Genomic DNA, 19,592 nt, shown 5'->3' on the forward strand with positions numbered 1-19,592 from the left:
CATAACATAACAATAATGACATATATAGAAGATTGCACAATGTGGGAATGAGTTGCTCACTCCGGGCATTTTAATATTGTAATAATTGTTATGTTATAATTACTTATTGTAAAAATTAATATTTAAAAAAACCTAATTTAAAAAAATAATCTAATACTTCAAAAAAAAAAAAATAAAGACATGCCCGCTGAGTTTCTTGCCAATTCTTCTCAGGACGGAGGCTAGTTCTTGTGAATTGGCGGTAGTTCTTTTGACGTTCAACAAGTATGTACTTTCATTTATGTTTAATAAAACTTTTTTGATTTGATTTGATTTGATACGTAAGTGGAATATCCTTTACACATAAAAAAAAAACTTTGAAATAATCGTAATAAGAATATCAGAATTTCGCCATGTCTCTTTATTAGAGGAAGCAAAACAATAATAAATAAAGATATCTACCAAAACAATAAGAGGCCTGAAAACGCAAATCGATTTTATGCCAACATCTGAAACATCAAATTTTCATTACCAACGATAAAATATCCTCAGTAAAATATCGTACACAGAATATCGATACGCGGGAATTCAAAATATACTATATCAATAAGTTCCGGACTAGAAGGTTCGATGTATTGAGTTTCTGAGTAACAGCAGTGAATAGTAATTTTGGGAGGAACACTCATATCTAATGCTACTCAGATGTCACTTTTTTTTCCTACCTAAGCTGATAGCCTTGAGAGGCTATATCAGCGTCGCCTTAACTAGTAGGTGAGCTCACGGGGCTCAATCCTGATGACGTTGCTAACACGAACCCTTTTTTTTTTAACGCTGGCGAATCCATTTACGGATACCCGGTCCGGGGGGGGGGGGGGTAACGAACCGGGTTATGTGGGACTCCGGCGCCTCCTGAGAGGAAGAGGGGGCGAGGAGGGCCAAGGTCCTCCACCTCCCCGAATTCCTCGCAGGAGACTACGCCTTGAAAAAGGCGCGCGAGGCGCTCGCCCCGCAAAACCAACTGCCGACTAAACCCCATCGAGCTCCACCACATCGGCTACAGCAGACCTACGGTACCGCAGTGCGTGCCGAAGGTCCGCCTTCGCCGGTACCCGTCCTGATGATAAGATGGGATTTCATCTCCGGGAATATCCCGAAGGACGTCGTATCGGGAGACACACCGTGGGCGGTGCACAGGAGCCACCTTGCACCGCCCCACCACCGGACCGACAGTCGAGTACCGGGCGCCCCCGCACCCGCCATCTGACAGTCCCTACGGGGGGCTAACACGAACCCTAGCAAGAGCCGTGCTTCGCAGCCGCCACCGGATCGGAAACGCGACCCACTGAGAAGATCCGGCGAGAAATTCAGTGGGCTGAGTCTGTGGGTTACTCGTCGAGCCCTTCGTCGTAAGCTACGGGTTCGACGAGAACGATGACCGGTGCTTGAGGTACCTAAAAGCACCGTTAGTGGATCGGGAGGATCCGAAATGACGTGCAGATTTCACCATCTCGATTCTTATCTTCAGAATTATGGCACTCGTTGAGCTAGTGCAAGTTTGCACCGCGGTTCTACTTATTTAAATAAATCAAATAATCATTTGATAGATGTAGCAAGGCGATGTTTATTGAAAAAGAGCAATCCCTATGATTTGTGTAAAATTTTCTCATAGATACACAAGTTAAAGAGAGGAGGGTATTTCCGGAATGTGTTTTAACATGGCGCAGGGGGTACTACCACCCTGCCTATTTCTGCCGTGAAGCCGGGCAGCCGTTGTCCTTACAACTTGTCTCGAGGTGGGTCGGTGGCGGCATTTACGTTGTAGATGTCTATGGGCTCCGGTACCCACTTAACACCAGGTCGGCCATGAGATCATCCACCCCTCTAAGCAAAAAAATTGATAAAATATATGACGTCACATTAAGGGGGAAGGGTTCAATAGTCCTAATATTCGTGTAACGTAATTGATGGATGGCCTCTTAGTACTTGATTAAAAAACCATTTTGTTTTGGTAGCATAGTCAAACAGTATAATTCCTATAGCACCTTCTTCACTTTTACATTGTGATATCTATTGACTGCAAATGTATCAAGAAATTAATTTTATTATAATTGTTACCTACATATACATGTTTAATATATATTTTTAACATCTTCTTCTTCTCAGTCGTGTCACTCTTGACAGAGTGGTCGTGATCGTCATGTAGTGTCGGAAGGGGCAGACTTGATGCGTCTCACGATGTCGCGCCATCTCTCCCTAATCGAGACCATTCTACTGCACTTATTTAGGGGACCTCTCACTGCAGTTTTAATTTGGTGGCCTCCCGCACGGTCTTATACCATCAACGCTTCCCTGTACAACGAGGCGTTCTATGGACCGGCCATCTCGTCGCGAAACGTGTCCGAAGAAACCCACCATTCGAGACTGTACTATAGCAAATAGACGCTGCTTGATGCCGAGTTCCTGAAGTATCGAGACATTTGTATGAAAGTCGGTCCACGAAACTCCAAGCATTCTTCTCCAGCACCACATTTCCAGAGCGTCTATTTTCTTCCTTTCCACGTCTCGCACGTTTTTAACATAAAAGACACAAAATACATAGTTCTGAAAATCGCTTGCTTCGCTTTATTCGTATGCAACATTAGTAAATAAAAACTTTCGTAGTCCGATTTGAGTTGCAAATAAAATTGATTGAACTGTGCCGTGATACATATTTCACGAAGCCGGCGTGTTCGATTTGTATTCGTTTATGTTTTTTTTAGAGTAAATTTATCGTATTTCCCTGCCGATGCTACACGACGTATGTTTCCGTTTTAATTGAGATTTATTAGACTCGATGGGAATACCGATGAATTCGAAAATAAGACATTGATGGGATGCTTCAATGCCTGTTGCGTGCGTCGTGTAATCAAAACATTACGAACAAGAAATTACAAATAATAGGAAAAGAAAAAAAAAGGGTGCGTGTACTTATGTACGCGCGTAAGAAGTTATACTTTATTTTTATTAAATTTATTTCTTATTTTTTTAAATATTAAATGATTAATAATAAATATTTAACGTTAATAATTTAATAATATTTCGTATGAATAATAAATAAATTAAATAATAATTTTGTCATTTATATTACTAAATAATACATACAGATAGTTAACCTCAATTGTATTGGAGCACTTAGGAAGGTTGATGAGCACAGTTTTTTCACAAATATTTTCTAATATTAATTAGTCTAATATTAATTCAGACGCACATATAAAATTCGCACTTGTTTAATGAAAACAAAATGAAAACACGTGTTTTAAATTATGTAGAAACTCAAAGCATGTGGATAAATATTATAAATATAAATACACAGTGAACAGAGGCGGCGTGCGTGCCAACATGCGCCACTAACAGAGGTTCCATTTCTGTTCTGTACCGGGGGTCGGAGGAGGGCGTTTGTCCAGCTCCGGCCCCTATGAGGAGGCAGTCTCCTCCCGGTGATCGTCACGGGGCGACCTAAGGGGGTTGAGACTGCACCGCACGCTACCGTCACTCTAGCGCGCTGGCACCAGGAGGACGGGACGACGCGTCGGCGGCTGCGGATTGCGATGCGGTCCGCATTTTCGTCGTCGCTGTCGTCCCTGAACATACTGTGGAAGAGCAACCCGGTCGGCGGTGTATCGCGTTCCGACCCGGCAGGCTGGTTCTGGCCCAGCGGGGTATCCCGGAACACCAGCGCATCGCCCGGGCGGCCTGGTAGGGCCGCCGTACCGCGGAGACTGACGTCGTTGGTCGTCGACTATCGCCTCGACGACCCGTCGGTCGGGCGTCCTCGGGGTGGCGCCGCGTGTCTGGTTGTAGTGTTGACCGCGGGAACCCCCCTACTCTGACCGGGTTTTGACCCCGGACGGAGATCGGACGCCGGGTGTAAGAGTGCAGGGGAGTCGTTTAGTGGGTGGGCCCTAAATTCCTTGGGCCCGCGGTCTGCTCTTAACACCTGCAGATCGTCGAGTCTCACATACCTCGCGCGCCCCCTAGGCGCGGGGACCTCAAAGGAGGTTCAGGCATTGGCCCGAAAAAAAAAAAAAAAAAAAAAAAAAAAACTAACCGATGTTCCATTTCTGTTTTGTTGGTAGCATTTTTTCTTTAGTGGGCAACTTCATTTCTGTTAATTTTGTGTCATGCGCGCGCATCGTAACATTTTACTCTCATCAATTTTTCATAACGCGCCTAAAGAAGTATAACTCAATAAATAATACATAGTGTCAACCCACACGGTCCGTGATCACTGTTCTATTTCTGTGAAGCAATCATGACTTCTGGTTTGAAGAGTGGGAGATCGGTTTTACAATACAATTGAGATGGATAGCAACATTTACGTTGTGACGTCTATTTGTATTTTTTTTCCTAATAAAGTTGATAGCCTTAAGCGGCAATATCAGCGTAGCCTAACTACGAGGTGAGCTCACGGGGCTCAAACCTGACGACATTGCTAACACTAACCCCAGCAAGAGCAGTGTTTCGCAGAATCTGCCACAGGATCGGAAACACGACCCACTAAGAAGATCCTGCGAAAAACTCAATGGGCTGTGTCTGTGGGTTAATTTACTGACGAGAACGATGACAGGTGCTTGGGGTACCTAAAAGCACCGTTTGTGGATTGGGAGGTTCCGAAGTGACGTGTTTTGGGCGACGTCGACTGTTTACCATTCGGTCTGCAGGATCGGGAATGTAGTTACCGGCGGACTATTTGCCGATAACTAATTACAATGGTCCATGTTTACAACGAGTGCTCTCGACCACACAAATCAACTGACAAATAAATTATTCATATGTACACACTGTACACTGACATATACCGATGTGGACACAACGTTTCAGCTAAAAAGGAAAGTCAAATATTTGTGAAAGAAATGCGAATAAATACATATGGTCCGCATTGAAAACCGCCTTCATTTTATTTGATGTCGGTAAAAGTAAATAAGCAATGTCGGTCATGCTCGAATTCAGAAATTTTGGTCTTTATTAGAATTGTCTTAATGATTGTTTGTATACTCATTAGTCCGTAAAACATAAAAGGGAACATTTGATGAGTTTGGTTTTAGAAAAAAATAATTGGATAATTTATGATTTCAAAAATAATTCATTTCACTTTAATAGACGCAGATTATTTATTACGCATTCGTTTTGTAAGTTTATTTTATTGTAATGTTTTTTTCTTCTAAAATTAATTTGTGTATATCTTTAGGGTGGGAATTGTTATTCTATACATATAAATAAAATTGGAGTGTCTGTTTGTAATATTGAAATAACCGCTTTTTACTACACTCATATGAATATATATACGGTACATACACCAAAATAACATTTTTTACAATTTTTGTCTGTCTGTCTGTCTATCTGTCTGTCTGTCTGTTTGTTCCGGCTAATCTCTGGAACGGCTGGACCGATTTTGACAGGACTTTCACTGAGAGGTAGCTGATGATATAAGGAGTAACCTAGGCTACTTTTTTTAGACTAGCTTCGCCCCACGGCGTCACCCGCGGCACGACAAAAACCGCGGGTAACATCGCGGGACTCAACTATCTATACTAATATTATAAAGAGGAAAGATTTGTTTGTTTGTTTGTTTCGAATAGGCTCCGAAACTACTGGACCGATTTGAAAAATTATTTTTCCATTAGAAGCCGACATTGTCCCTGATGAACATAGGCTACTTTTTTTATTTTTTATTTTATTTTTGGTTTCATGTGTGTTTTAATGTTTCCGAAGCGAAGCGAGGGCGGGTCGCTAGTCAATAATAAAATTTAATGTTTCCGAAGCGAATCGAGGGCGGGTCGTTAGTGAAATATAAAATAACAAAAACATTGCTTTGATGGGTGAACGAGCTCAGCTCTAGCTGGCGGTAAGACACCATCAACATAAAATTAAATGTCGTCACTCCGCTTGAGACTTGAGTTCTTGATCTCAGTTTTATTGTACAAAGGTTGCCCCACCCTTCGAACTGAAAAGGATTGCTGCTTCACGGCAGAAATAGGCAGGATGGTCATATATTCATTAGTGTGGGCTCATAAACCCTACTACCAGTCTCAAAACTCAATCAATTTGATAAATGCAAGAACAGTCCTGTAATAAAAAAGTATTTTCATCATTGTCCTAACCTCTTACGTACAAACATCAAAGAATATTTGATTTCCTTATCTCGTAATAGAACGCCTACGCTTTTTGTAATTAAAACCATTTTTTCTTTGATCCAACCTACGATGGTTCTATTTATATCTTGAATTTTTTTCTTCGGTAATGGATAGATGGTAATCAAGCAGTTAATAACCGTAGGTACTAAATTTAGAAATATTTGAAAAATTACTTAGGTTGCTTAGGTTGGTGGACGAGCTCACAGCCCACCTGGTATTAGGTGGTCACTGGAGCCCATAGACATCTACAACGTAAATGCGCCATCCACCTTGAGATATAAGTTCTAAGGTCTCAAATATATTTACAACGGCTGCCCCACCCTTAAAACCGAAACGCATTACTGCTTCACGGCAGAAATAGGCGGGGTGGTCGTACCTACCTGCGCGGACTCACAAGAGTTCCCACCACCAGTAATCTACCACCTATCTAGAGATAATCTATCACCGGATCGGTATCGCGAATCACAGGATTGTGGGTTGTGTCTATGGGATAGGGTTCAATGGAAGACAAAAACTATCAAAATTTCGTAACATGTTGTGGTGTTTCAAAGAGTACTGAGGGTGTCCCGGGGTTTTACCAGCTGTGAAAATCGAATCAGTAATGTCCTTTAAGGGGGAGTTCATCTTATTTTCAAATAACGTGAATTTTAGTTATATATTTGTTTTTTTTATGATTGACAGATTACTGTTGGCCCGGAGGCCTTTCCAGTTTCACCAGGACAGGTGGGCGAGCAAAGACTCAGCCAGGAGGGGTGGGATTTGCTAACAACTGCCCGAGCGCCTCCGAACGAGACCTAACAACTCAAGAGCAAATGTTTCGCGAATGAATCTACTAACGGATCGGAATCGCGACCCGCTGAGAAGATCCGGCGTGAAACTTAGCGGGCTGATGCATGGGTTAGGTTGCACGTCGACCTCTTTATCGAGTTCGACGAGTACGGAATTTCACTCTAATCTTGAAGGAATTTCATTTTTTGCGATCTTCCACTAAAACTCCAAGGTCTGTCCAGCCGAGCGATATTATAGTTTCATTACTAAGATTATCTAAGCGATACCACCTGCCTTTTATCCCAAAAAATTTTTTTGTACAAATTCATTGAACCGAATAAAATTGCTCCAGGTAAAATCGTATCAAGTCCACAGTGTAAAGATGTGAGAAGCGTTACACTTGAACGAGTTCGAAATTGTTGAGATGAATTTACAAAAATAACTAATTTGTAGCAAGCAAGTTTTTGAAGTCGTCGTGGCCTAAAGGATAAGACGTCCGGTGCACTCGTATGAAGCGATGCACCGGTGTTCGAATCCGAGGCGGGTACCAATTTTTCTAATGAAATACGTACTCAACAAATGTTCACGATTGACTTCCACGGTGAAGGAATAACATCGTGTAATAAAACCCAAACCCGCAAAATTATAATTTGCGTAATCACTGGTGGTAGGACCTCTTGGGAGTCCGCACGGGTAGGTACCACCAACCCGCCTATTTCCGCCATGAAGCAGTAATGCGTTTCGGTTCGAAGGGTGGGGTAGCCATTGTAACTATACTGAGACCTTAGAACTTATTCTCGAGGTGAGTGGCGCATTTACGTTGTAGACGTCTATGGGCTCCAGTAACCACTTAACATCAGGTGGGCTGTGAGCTCGTCCATCCATCTAAGCAATAAAAAAAAAGCAAAAGTTAACTTTTCATTAACTTTACATATCAATATAATGAAAATAAATCTATGATATATAGGTATAAATGAATTGCTGTTCGATAGTCTCGCTAAAACTCGAGAACGGCTGGACCGATTTGGCAAATTTTGGTCTTGAATTATTTGTAGAAGTCCAGATTAAAAAAGTAGATAAATATAAAAATGCTCGGAATTATATAAAAACAAACAATTTTGATGTGTCCCCCGTCGGACGGTATCCTTTTGTTTGTTTATTTTATACAAAAGTTTAGGTCTTTTATTTATCGATTCAGGCACTACCAAGTCTGTCGGGTCAGCTAGTGATTTATAAAATAGGAAACTCGAGAAAATTAAAAACGTTAGAGATCGTAAGTTTTTTTTTCGGTTTTTATGATATAATTAAATATACAGATCGTAATGAAACTTTAACGAAAGAAAGTCATCTATGCATAGTGTCTATCAGATCGGTAAGATATATTTGTGCAGGATAAAAAGTCCAAACTACATATATAGGTACATACTAAGCTCCTGGATTGCTTTCTTTTGTTTGTTAATAATGTCATAATGTCTTTTAGTCTTTAAGTCATTCTAAGTATCTTAGGATTTGTCTTTTCCAAAGTCTACTAGATATTCCGGGTAAGAAGATCGAAGACAGAAATTGACATAATTACTTCAGTGCGCCGCGTAGGGCACCTATGACCTACAGGGCAGTTAACGTGTTAATAAATAAAAACATAAATTTTAGTATTCAACTGTTACTTAATTTCTGAATAATTAGAATACATTTCTCACACTTCACACCTCACATAGAATCTTACATGTTAGTTTATTTAGTATTCATCAACAGATTTGTTTCACCATTCATTTGATTTTGTATTAGTATTCCCCTATAGGGGGAAGAGGTCCACCGAAGAAGACATGGATGGAGTGTGTGAATGGCGATATGAGAAAGAAAGGAGTGAGCGTTGAGATGACGGCTGATAGAAGAGGATGGAATAGAAAAATTCGCTGTGGCGACCCCATTTAGAGGAATAAGGTGGAGACAAAGAAGAAGACTTGTATTAACATTATCATCACCAATTCCAAATTTGACTACTAGTGATATCATGTTACCGCTGTCTTGACTATCCCTGCCATGAAGAAATCAGCAGTTCTGGTCTGAAGAGTAGGTACGACAGCCAATATTTATTATTTATTTGCTGTTTACTATTACACTGTAAATTAATCTATTTACTTCCATGTATCTACTGATATCGATCTGCACTATTTTAAAAGAATTCTATACGTGCAAAACGAAACTATAGTCGGATTTTTTATTAGACGAAGTAAACTGACGTTTACTGTGTTGTCAGTTTTTGATGAAATAAAAATAGTGTTGTGACAAAGTGAACGATTGAAAAAACTCCTGAATTAATGAAATTGCCTCGATTGTCTAGTGAATAGTTAGTGTGCCGAACTGCCGATATCGGGCACGGGGTTCGAATTTTAGCCGTGCTTTGTACATACCAACGAGTTTTCGACGAAACATTATGTTCCTATGGTATCTACCTGTACTGAATACCGAGTGTTTTAAACATTAAGAAAAACATTGCGAGGAAGCTTGTAAGACTGTCCTATTTCCAATGCATCATATAGTTGAAACTATAGATGTATAAAATATAACAATTATAGGTACATAGGTAATGAAAATAAAAAAAACTGATTGTAGTTACATACTACTAGTAACATATTATTATATTGGATCACTTTAATACAATTTTATTGTAAAATATAAATAATATTCTTTTATAGTTTGAAATTAATGAGTAACTCTTCACACTCATTGTTCATTTATGTGATTGAACGAGAACTGAACGCATCACTATTACTTTAAATATAGCAACATTATTTCACAAAGTGACATTAGCTACTGTCAGCTGGCTTCTTCTAATTAAAAATCCGACTATAGAGACACGCATTGTATACTCCTTTTTGTTGTGATCTTACTATAAATCAATGCACAAAAACGCAGTGGGCGGAGCCGCGGGCGCAGGTATGTGACGTCAGATGTCTATAGAACTGTTAGGGCTGTTGCTGAATCGCAGTAAATCCGCTTGTTTATCTATATATTAATAGGTGAAGCAAAACCTTTGTATCCCTTTTTACGAAAATTGCGCGAACGGAGGAGTATGAAATTTCCCACACTTATAGAGAATATAGAGAAGAAGTGCACAATGCTAATATTTTTTTCAAATAATGCATAAAACATACATTAAATCAATAAAGAAAACATTACACACACTACATACCATGTATTTGACGCACACACGCGCATGCATACTGTTTATTGTCAAACTTTTGTTCTTGACGTCTGTTGTCAAATTGAGAATAGGTTAAATCTTGTTTGTCTTTATTAAAAAAAAATTATAGTGTAGTCTTGGCGAAATTTGTTATTATAGAAGTATAAAATACAATCATAATAGTGTACCAATCTATTATACAATTCCAATTAAATATAGTCGAATTTCGACTACTGTGGGACCTCTAGTATTGTTTTGATATTCGATTTATTTTATCGCCCGTTCAACCCTACTAAAGGAAGCGTTTCACACACCCTTGTTCTGCACCAGGTAAGTTCTGTTACAAAAGCCCTCCGCGACAACCGTATGGATCCATAAACGCAACAATATTGTCATTGTTATTGTCAATTCTAAGTAATTTTGGAGGTGTCATTCATAATTCAAAAAGTTTCATACACTTGATGCAATAATATAGAATTTAGTTAAAAAAATATAATTTTTCAAACAGAATCCTTCCATGAACTTCAAGATGAAGGCGTAATAGGAAAATTATAAAATTACGTAATGGGACTGGTGGTATTTGGGACCCCTCACGGATATGTACCACCATCTTGCCTTGGCTATTGTTGAAAGAGTGGGACAACCGCTATACAATGCAACAAAGATTTCGATCTTATGTTACAAGATGGGTGACGGCATTCCCATTGTGATCCCTAAGAGCTCCAGTAACCATTTAACGCCATTTTAATCGTAATCGTGCAAACACCCATTCAACAAAGGTAGTTTTGGTAGTCGTCGTGGCCTAACGGATAAGACGTCCGGTGCATTCGTGTTGAAGCGATGCACCGGTGTTCGAATCCCGCAGGCGGGTACCAATTTTTCAAATGAAATACGTACTCAACAAATGTTCACGATTGACTTCCACGGTGAAGGAATAACATCGTGTAATAAAAATGAAACCCGCAAAATTATAATTTGCGTAATTACTGGTGGTAGGACCTCTTGTGAGTCCACGCGGGTGGGTACCACCACCCTGCCTATTTCTGCCGTGAAGCAGTAATGCGTTTCGGTTTGAAGGGTGGGGCAGCCGTCGTTACTATACTTGAGACCTTAGAACTTGTATCTCAAGGTGGGTGGCGCATTTACGTTGTGGATGTCTATGGGCTCCAGTAACTTTGCACTGAATATGTTTTACGTGTTTGGAATAATCTACCCATACTATCTGTCTCTTCTCCGACCGCGACGGAGCAACGCAAAGCCGTCATCGCCAAAAACATGTCTTATCGGATCCCCCGGATTCACTCTCGGTGCTTTTAGGCTTCTCAAGCACCGGTAACCATCTTCGTCGAACTCGTCGCTCGACGAGCGAACTAACCCATAGACACAGCCCACTGAGTTTCTCGCCGGATCTTCTCAGTGGGTCATGATTCCGATCTGGTGGTAGATTCTGCGAAGCGTTGCTCTTGCTAGGGCTAGTGTTAGCCAAATTCTACCCGCCCGAACGTAGCTGGAATAGCCCCTAAGGCTACCAGCGAATAAGTAGGGAAGAAAAAAAACTATCTATCTAAGGACATTAGGGGTTCACAAAGAAAAGTCATTAAAACAACAAGGAATTGCTTGCTAATGTTGGCCCAATACTCGAAATTAGACCATAATCACTGACGACTCAAGATTTAGATTCACTCCAAGTATTAAGTTTCCTTTTTTGTTTTGTTTTTGACGTTCTCTTTTGTAAAGGTTGGATGAAACCGTTTCAAAGGCCGGTATCACTAAAGCTAATAATAAAAAAATCGGTGGACAAACAGCGGGGATAAAACTACAAAGCTATTTTGACTTTGCCTATTTATAATAAATGACTTTTAATCAATGTGTTGCGTTTTCAGTTTCATTTGTAATTATAGTTTATACTGTTCCTTTATATTTATAATGGAATAATCCAGTTTCGGCTACGGAAATGGCCTCGTGATTCCCTTATTACACACCTCATTGCTTTCGGGTTGTTAACAAAATTAGATAGTGAGCAACTCTCAAAACTCACTAATACCGCAAGCTGAGATAATGGACTCAAGTGTGACAGAATGATGTTCCCTCGTAAGGTCGGAACACGTGGAACATCCGTTAGCTCGATGGCAGCTGTGTGGACACCTGTCCCGTGATTACTGCATGCTGTTTATGGTCTGGTATTTAGGTTTATATGATTCAGACGATACGATGGTAAACCAGACTGAGAGGCGAGAACCCTAGATTATATCGTTTAAAATTAGATTGAATATGCCTTTTTTGAAATACTCGTCATTACTTAGTACTGATTACTTAGTATTTCACGATAAGGTCGTAATTATATTAAATTTTTTCATTTTATTCCCTACCTTTGTAGCCTAAGAGGCTATTCTATCTACGCAGTGACTGGTAAGTGAACTCACGGGACTCAGGCTAAGAGAATTAGCTAGCACTGGCTCTAGCAAGAGTAGTGCTTCGCAGAATCTACTACCGGATCGTAATCGCGACCCACTGGGAAGATCTCTCGAGATATTCAATGGGCTGTGTCTATGAGTTAGGTTCCTAGCCGAAACATCCGTTGCCTGAATCGGATATGATTTAAAGAGCTTAGCCACACAATTGCGTTCGTACGCGCAATACACCCCAGTCCCGCGTGATTCTGCGAAGCACTGCTCTTGCTAGGGCCAGTGTTAACAACGCCTCCGGTTTGAACCCCGAACACTCACCTACACCCTAGGGTAACGCTGATATAGCCTCTCAAGGTTATCAGCATATGTAGGAAAAAATAAGGCTTGAACAACTGAAAATCTTTTTCAAACAGGATCAACTAAGGTGGTATTAATCACCCACCATCAATGTGACCGGAAATTCTTCTACAGTGTCCACGGTACCCAACTCTTTCTACAGCATTCACCAAAAACAAAACTAAAAGCAAATATAGTTTCAACGCGGAATAATTGGTTACGGTAACAGAATCCAATCAATTAGCCAGCTAAAATCTCGAGCAAGGCCTCCGCAATAAATTGATTGTGATTAATCTAAACAGTACGAGTACTTACTGAAACAATAGCAGAGAGATTTCACTTGTTTGGGATCAGATGAAAAACTTGTATTTTAGTTTAAGTCCCGGAAACATAAAGAGGCGGTCTCGGTTGAACATTTTCCCCCGAAATATTTACTCACACATACAAGCCGTACTGTTAATTCCCGTAATTGACGCAAACCTTGGCTCAAAATTGAATCTATTGCTAGTGAACGTGTGTAAAACTATACGGGTAATTCAGTTCGGCACAACGAATACTGTTTTAGGCACACTCAAAACAGTTATAAAGTCAATGCTTTTTTGTTAGCTTAAGTGGTGGTAGCGTAAACAATAACAGAGATATTGTTATAGCCTTTTTTTTCACCTAAGCTGATGGTCTTGAGATACCATTTCAGCGTAACCTTAACTAGTGGGTGAGCTCACGGGGCTCAAACCGGAGTAATGCTAACACTGACCCTAGCAAGAGCAGTGCTTCGCAGAATCTACTACCGGATCGGAAACGTGACCCACTGAGAAGATCCGGCGAGAAACTCAGTGGGCTGCTTGTATTATCCCTCACGGAGGTCGCTTTATTTTGTAAATTCAGATAACTTACCCGTAAATGGCGGCCGCTCCTGCGATCGCACCTCCGCACTGTGCCATGACGTACAACGCGGCTCGGAGCGGAGACACGTGTCTTCGGATGCAGAGTGCTGCCGATACTGCCGGGTTCACGTGAGCACCTGTGAGCAAAATTTGAACATTAAAATACATATGATCACTATCGAGAAACTCAGGGGGCTGTGTCTATGGGTTAATTCGCTCGTAGACACAGGCCACTGAGTTTCTCGCCGGATCTTCTCAGTGGGTCGCGTTTCAGATCCGGTGGTAGATTCTGCAAAGCATTGCTCTTGCTAGGGTCAGTGTTAACAACCCTTCAGTTTGAGCCTCGTGAGCTCCCCTACACACGTTAGGGTGAAGCTCAAAAAGCCTCTCAAGGCTATCAGCTAAAAAAAAAAAAAAGATTCTAGCCTCTACACTGTGGGGATTTTCCTTTCTCAGAAGAAAGGATTTCGTCTACCTAATGGCAAACATGCTTAAGTCCCGAGCTGATCCTTCTAGGTGAGTATACATTTAAACGTCTACTTTAATTCGCCTGTATTGGATAGGTATATGAACTTCCTGAGCCTCTTAAACGTTTTTGCAAGGGAACAATCGTAAACGAGATGGTCGGACCAAATACGATCTTCTCTAAACATCAACTTCCACAATGCCCTTTATGAAGCTAAGGATCGCAGCAGATGGAGGGAAATCATACGGGAGAAACTGATGCAGAGGGGGAGTCATGACCCTCAGTAATGAGGAAAACTACGCCAGGAGGGGGACTAATCGAAGAAAAACATACAGTAGTCGTCAATTGTTCAATATAAACTATTCAGAAAAAAAACCAGACAGTCGAATAATCAGTGATCGGTTCACAGGTTGCGAGCATAACCAACGGTTGCGGGTCGGTCGTGAAACGAATCGCATATCGTGCCACTGAAGGGGGCGACTCAACCTATCCCGAATTAGGGATACGTGTACGAGGACTGAATAACAATGAAGAAGAGAGGAATTTCCTCAACAATGTTCAGTGCAGCTTTTTCAAGATTCCTTTTTTTCTGTTTAAATCAGAGGGTCCCGATTTTTTTGGCTTGTATACCTTGAATGCGGTCTGACAAGTAAAACAAGTAAGCTAGATGGTACGAAGCAAGTATTTAATGCCAATATTGCTGCACGCGCAAGATATAATGTACCGCTTAATCATTTAATTTAAAAAAAATACAAAACCGTTGCCATTGCTTCACATTAAATGTGTCAATTATAACAAAGCACATATCAGGAGCACTCTGCTATGTTCAGCCTAAATTAAATGAATTCGTTTACCCAATAGTTCCAGGATGAAAGAATAGTAGTGAATAGAATTTACTGGTGGTAGGACCTCTTGAGAGTCCGCGCGGGTAGGTACCACCACCCTGCTTATTTCTGCCGTGAAGCAGTAATGCGTTTCGGTTTGAAGGGTGGGGCAGCTGTTGTAACTATACTTGAGACCTTCGAACTTATATCTCAAGGTGGGTGGCGCATTTACGTTGTAGATGTCTATGGGCTCCAGTAACCACTTAACACCAGGTGGGCTGTGAGCTCGTCCACCCAACTAAGCAATAAAAAAAAAATTGTATAAAAACTAAAGCCAACAAGGTTTACGTAATACAAATTACCCCGTCCTTGAAAACAAGAAAAAAGTTTAATTTGTTGCTTAATTTCTATTCTTTAATAACTCTATTTTTAATGTAGTTTCATTTACCAAAGAAGTAGATTACTCGACTTGTAATTGAAATAAACAAAAAAAGGTTTCGAACGTTAATCTGTACAACGTGACCTGTGTCTGTACAGTCTGTCGTTTCGTACGACTGTTCATTCTGGTCACGTACCGACAATAACTCTCCGGCGACCGTCTCTTGCTGAATCTGTACAATTATTCTAGCTTTTATTTGCTTACACATAAAAGCCTTTTTGATCACGCTGCAAAATCTACAAGAAAACTTAAAGTTAGGTCAGAATTTGATGTATCTACGGTTTAGTCGCAGTGATAAGTTTCTTCTTCAAACCTACGACACTTGCATTGACCCTATTATTGTTGACAATCATGATTAATGGCTGCTATTGGACTGGCTATAGGCTCTGTTTTGGTTTGGACCGCGACCTTCAAATCTGGTATATAAAAGGAATGGTTTTAATAAAGTAGGTATTCGTAAAGGACAAACCCGAATTCCATACAAACTTGGGCCTGGCGTTACAGTGCTAGAATTTGGGCACAAGTTACAATACCTAAGAAGGTTTCATGAGCCCAATTTTCAGGTCTCCCAGCAATGGCCAAATTGGTAAAATCAGACAATGTTTACATTTTAGGTTATGTTTATTGTTCGAGATATTTTAATAAAAACGATATTTTTGAGGCTGTTTCCTACTAAAGATGAGTATTTTTTTACGAAACCTGTTGCAGCAACAGGTTGCTTTAAAATAAAAATGGAACCTGTTACGAGAAATCGCGCGTTAGGTTGTTTACGAAAACGAACGAAAGCCAAAAATTAAAAACAACATAATGCGAAACGCGCTGCGCACGAAATGATTTTTTTAAGGGATTTTATGACCTGGTAACTAAGACCTTTAGGTCAGTCTTGTTTTAATTTTAATGAAAACTTTTTTATATGAAAAACTATATTTATATGATAACTTTTTTATATAAAATATAAATCATTACGTGCTCCCATATTATCTCATCACATTTCATTTCATTTTATTTCATGCCTTTTTTATTTTTATTTTTTATTGCTTAGATACCCATCGACGAGCTCACAGCCCACCTGATGTTAAGTGGTTACTGGAGCTCATAGACATCTACGACGTATATGCGCCACCCACCTTGAGATATAAGTTCTAAGGTCTCAGTATAGTTACAACGGCTGCCCCGCCCTTCAAACCGAAACGCATTACTGCTTTACGGCAAAAATAGGCGGGCGGGAGGCGCGGACTCACAAGAGATCCTACCACCAGTAAAATTATTAATGTAACTACACCATAGAAAAACTCAAAGTACCAAATCGACTTTTTCATGTTATATTTAAGATTGCCAGTTGAAAATATTTTGAATTGCCGCAGTTACCGATATGATTTCGTGTCATAACTAAATGGCACAGTTATTTATTTCTTTTAACGATTTTTGTTAGTAGATTTTGGAGCTTTACGTTACGTTATTCAATGAGATTAAGTTTATAGTCTGGCCAGCGAATCATGGCACAACTAAATAGCGGCAATCCAAAATATCTTCAGTTGGCAACATTAAAGATAACATAACACTATTTGATACATTTGTGTTTTTCTATGGCATAGTCATATTAATAAAAAAATGGAAAACTACCCTTTCATGCTATATTTAATGTTGTCAGTTGTAGATATTTTGAATTGCCGTCATTGTAAGTAGTTGTGTCACGATTCTATGGTCATACTCTATTTACATTGATTAAAATACCTATAAAAACAGTCATTTATCCTAAAGCAAAAGAGTATTAATTATTTTTTACACTCGATTTCCACTAAATCGATCCTATTTTATGGATGCTCTAATTCTAATCCGCACGTTTGTGGAGCTAGTTACGTATATTGAAATAAGTGTTGCAGATGTTTACAAAGATTGTTTAAAACAAAAAATTGAATTCAACTTATTTTCTACACTTGGCCATTGTCAATGAAGCTAAGATTTCAATAGGTTAATCAAGCAAAATAGACGAATTTTTTGGTACATATTCCATTCGTGTAACGCTTAGGCCCAAAATGGGGTTTCTCCTTTATCGTACCATTGTGAACAACAAATGATTTCAGCAAATCGACTTATTTCGCGCGATAGTGGCAATGGTTGTTTAGAGGCGTCACATACCCGATCCTGTAGTCCGAATGGTAAACAGTCGACGTCGCCCTAAACACATCATTACGGATCCTCCCGATCCACTAACGGTGGTTTTAGGTACATCAAGCATCGGTCACCGTCCTCGCCAAACCCGTCGCTTGCGACGAAGGGCTCGACGAGTAAATTAACCCATAGACACAGCCCACTGAGTTTCTCGCCGGATCTTCTCAGTGGGTCGCGTTTCCGATCCGGTAGTAGATTCTGCGAAGCACTGCTCTTGCTAAGGCCAGTGTTAGCAACACTCCCGGTTTTAGCCCCAAGAGCTCACCTACTAGTTCGGTGAATCTAGAATAACCCCTCAAAGTTACTAGAATAGGTAGGAAAAAATAGAGGCGTCGCCAGATATCAATAGTTCCATTTTGAAAATATATTCAAGGATCCTTTCGCCTATCCCATTTCTTTTGCCCTCGTCCTAAAACCAAAAGCCCTTAGGTGACCACAATTTTGATCCCTACATTTCCATTACGCGTCCTCTAACACACGTACGCTATTTTTCATAGGCTTATCTTAGTACGGCGGAGATAGGAGGGATTACGACGGGACATGGTATTTTTATTAACTCACAGAAGAAAATGAATTGATATTCCTTCGCATTTTAAATGGCAGGATATAAAAACATTACAAAATGTTAGCAAAAATTAAATGGTAGGACCACTTGTCCGCACGGGTAGATACCACCACTCTGCCTACTTCTGCCGTGAAGCCGTTATACTGTTAAAAGTGAGACCTTCAAACTCATATCTCAAGGTGGGTGGCGGTGTTGATGTCTATGGGCTCCGGTAATCACTTAACACGAGCTCGTCCAACCATTTAAGCAATAAAACAATTTAAAAAAATCACAACGTGAATCAACGTGAATAATAGAAACCATAGAAAGAGTTCGTAAGAACTTGCACAAGCTACTGTTGCGTACTAGTCGTGTGCAAGTACTTGGATACTAAGCGCAGCTCCACACTGCATCAAATGCACCTGAAGTTTAACAGTCAGTATTATTGTCAATTAATTTTATTACCAGCCAGTATTAATAAATGTACAGTAATAGTAATTGTCAATTAGTTTTGTATATAAAAGCGTGATTTGTTTATACGCTGGTTTATATTATATATTCATTGGTGGTAGGACCTCTTGAGTCCACACAGGTAGATACCACCTCCCAGCATATTTTTTCCGTGAAGCAGTAATGCGTTTCGGTTTGAAGCGTGGGGCAACCGTTGTAATTATACTGAGACCTTTAGAACTTACATCTCTAGGTGGGTGGCGCATTTACGTTGTAGATGTCTATGGCCTCCAGTGACCACTTAACACCAGGTGGTCTGTGAGCTCGTCCACACACCTAAGCAATAAAAAAAATATATGCAAGTTCTTCGTGAAACCAACCAGACAAATACATGAAATGAAACCAGACCATTGTTCATGCATTCCGTTCAAATTGCAAGAGGCTGAAGGCGAGTACAACAAGCCACTTCGCCGCCATTAAATGTTCGTTTTTAAAGTCAATATCTATAGCGATAGAGCGAATAATATATCGCACATACATACGGTTCTATAACGTTACTAATGCGGTTCTTGTTAAAAGTGAACCGAGTTTGAGTAAATCCATTTTTTAACAGTTATTTGTGGGATGTTTGCTTTTAATAATAACGTGTAAAGTTGTAGTTTAAATATCATTTTATTTCTTTAGCCGAGAAGAAATATGTAATTGTACTAGCGACCCGCCCTCGCTTCGCTTCGGAAACTAATTTATTATTGATTTCTCCACTATTAAATGGATGTTATTATACATATAAACCCTCCTCTTCAATCACTCTGTCTATTAAAAAAAACCGCATCAAAATCCGTTGCGTAGTTTTAAAGATTTAAGCATACATAGGGATATAGGGACAGAAAAAGCAACTTTCTTTTCTGTGGTTAAGATTTTGAATTTTCCAACGCTTCTCCTGAAAAATTACATAATTTGCATAA

At 40.0% G+C, this 19,592-nt stretch overlaps 1 protein-coding gene across 1 annotated transcript in view; it reads right to left on the minus strand.

The window, feature by feature from the left end:
• bib (MIP channel family protein big brain) overlaps positions 1-19,592 on the minus strand; it is an 82,445-nt gene that overhangs the window by 51,915 nt on the left and 10,938 nt on the right. Inside the window, exon 2 of the mRNA XM_028180415.2 lies at positions 13,743-13,869. Coding sequence (XP_028036216.1) covers positions 13,743-13,869 — 127 coding nt within the window. The remainder of the gene's footprint in view (positions 1-13,742; positions 13,870-19,592) is intronic.

This window comes from Bombyx mandarina, chromosome 05, assembly GCF_030267445.1.
Source record: "Bombyx mandarina strain Sakado chromosome 05, ASM3026744v2".
Taxonomy (NCBI): Eukaryota; Metazoa; Arthropoda; class Insecta; order Lepidoptera; family Bombycidae; genus Bombyx; species Bombyx mandarina.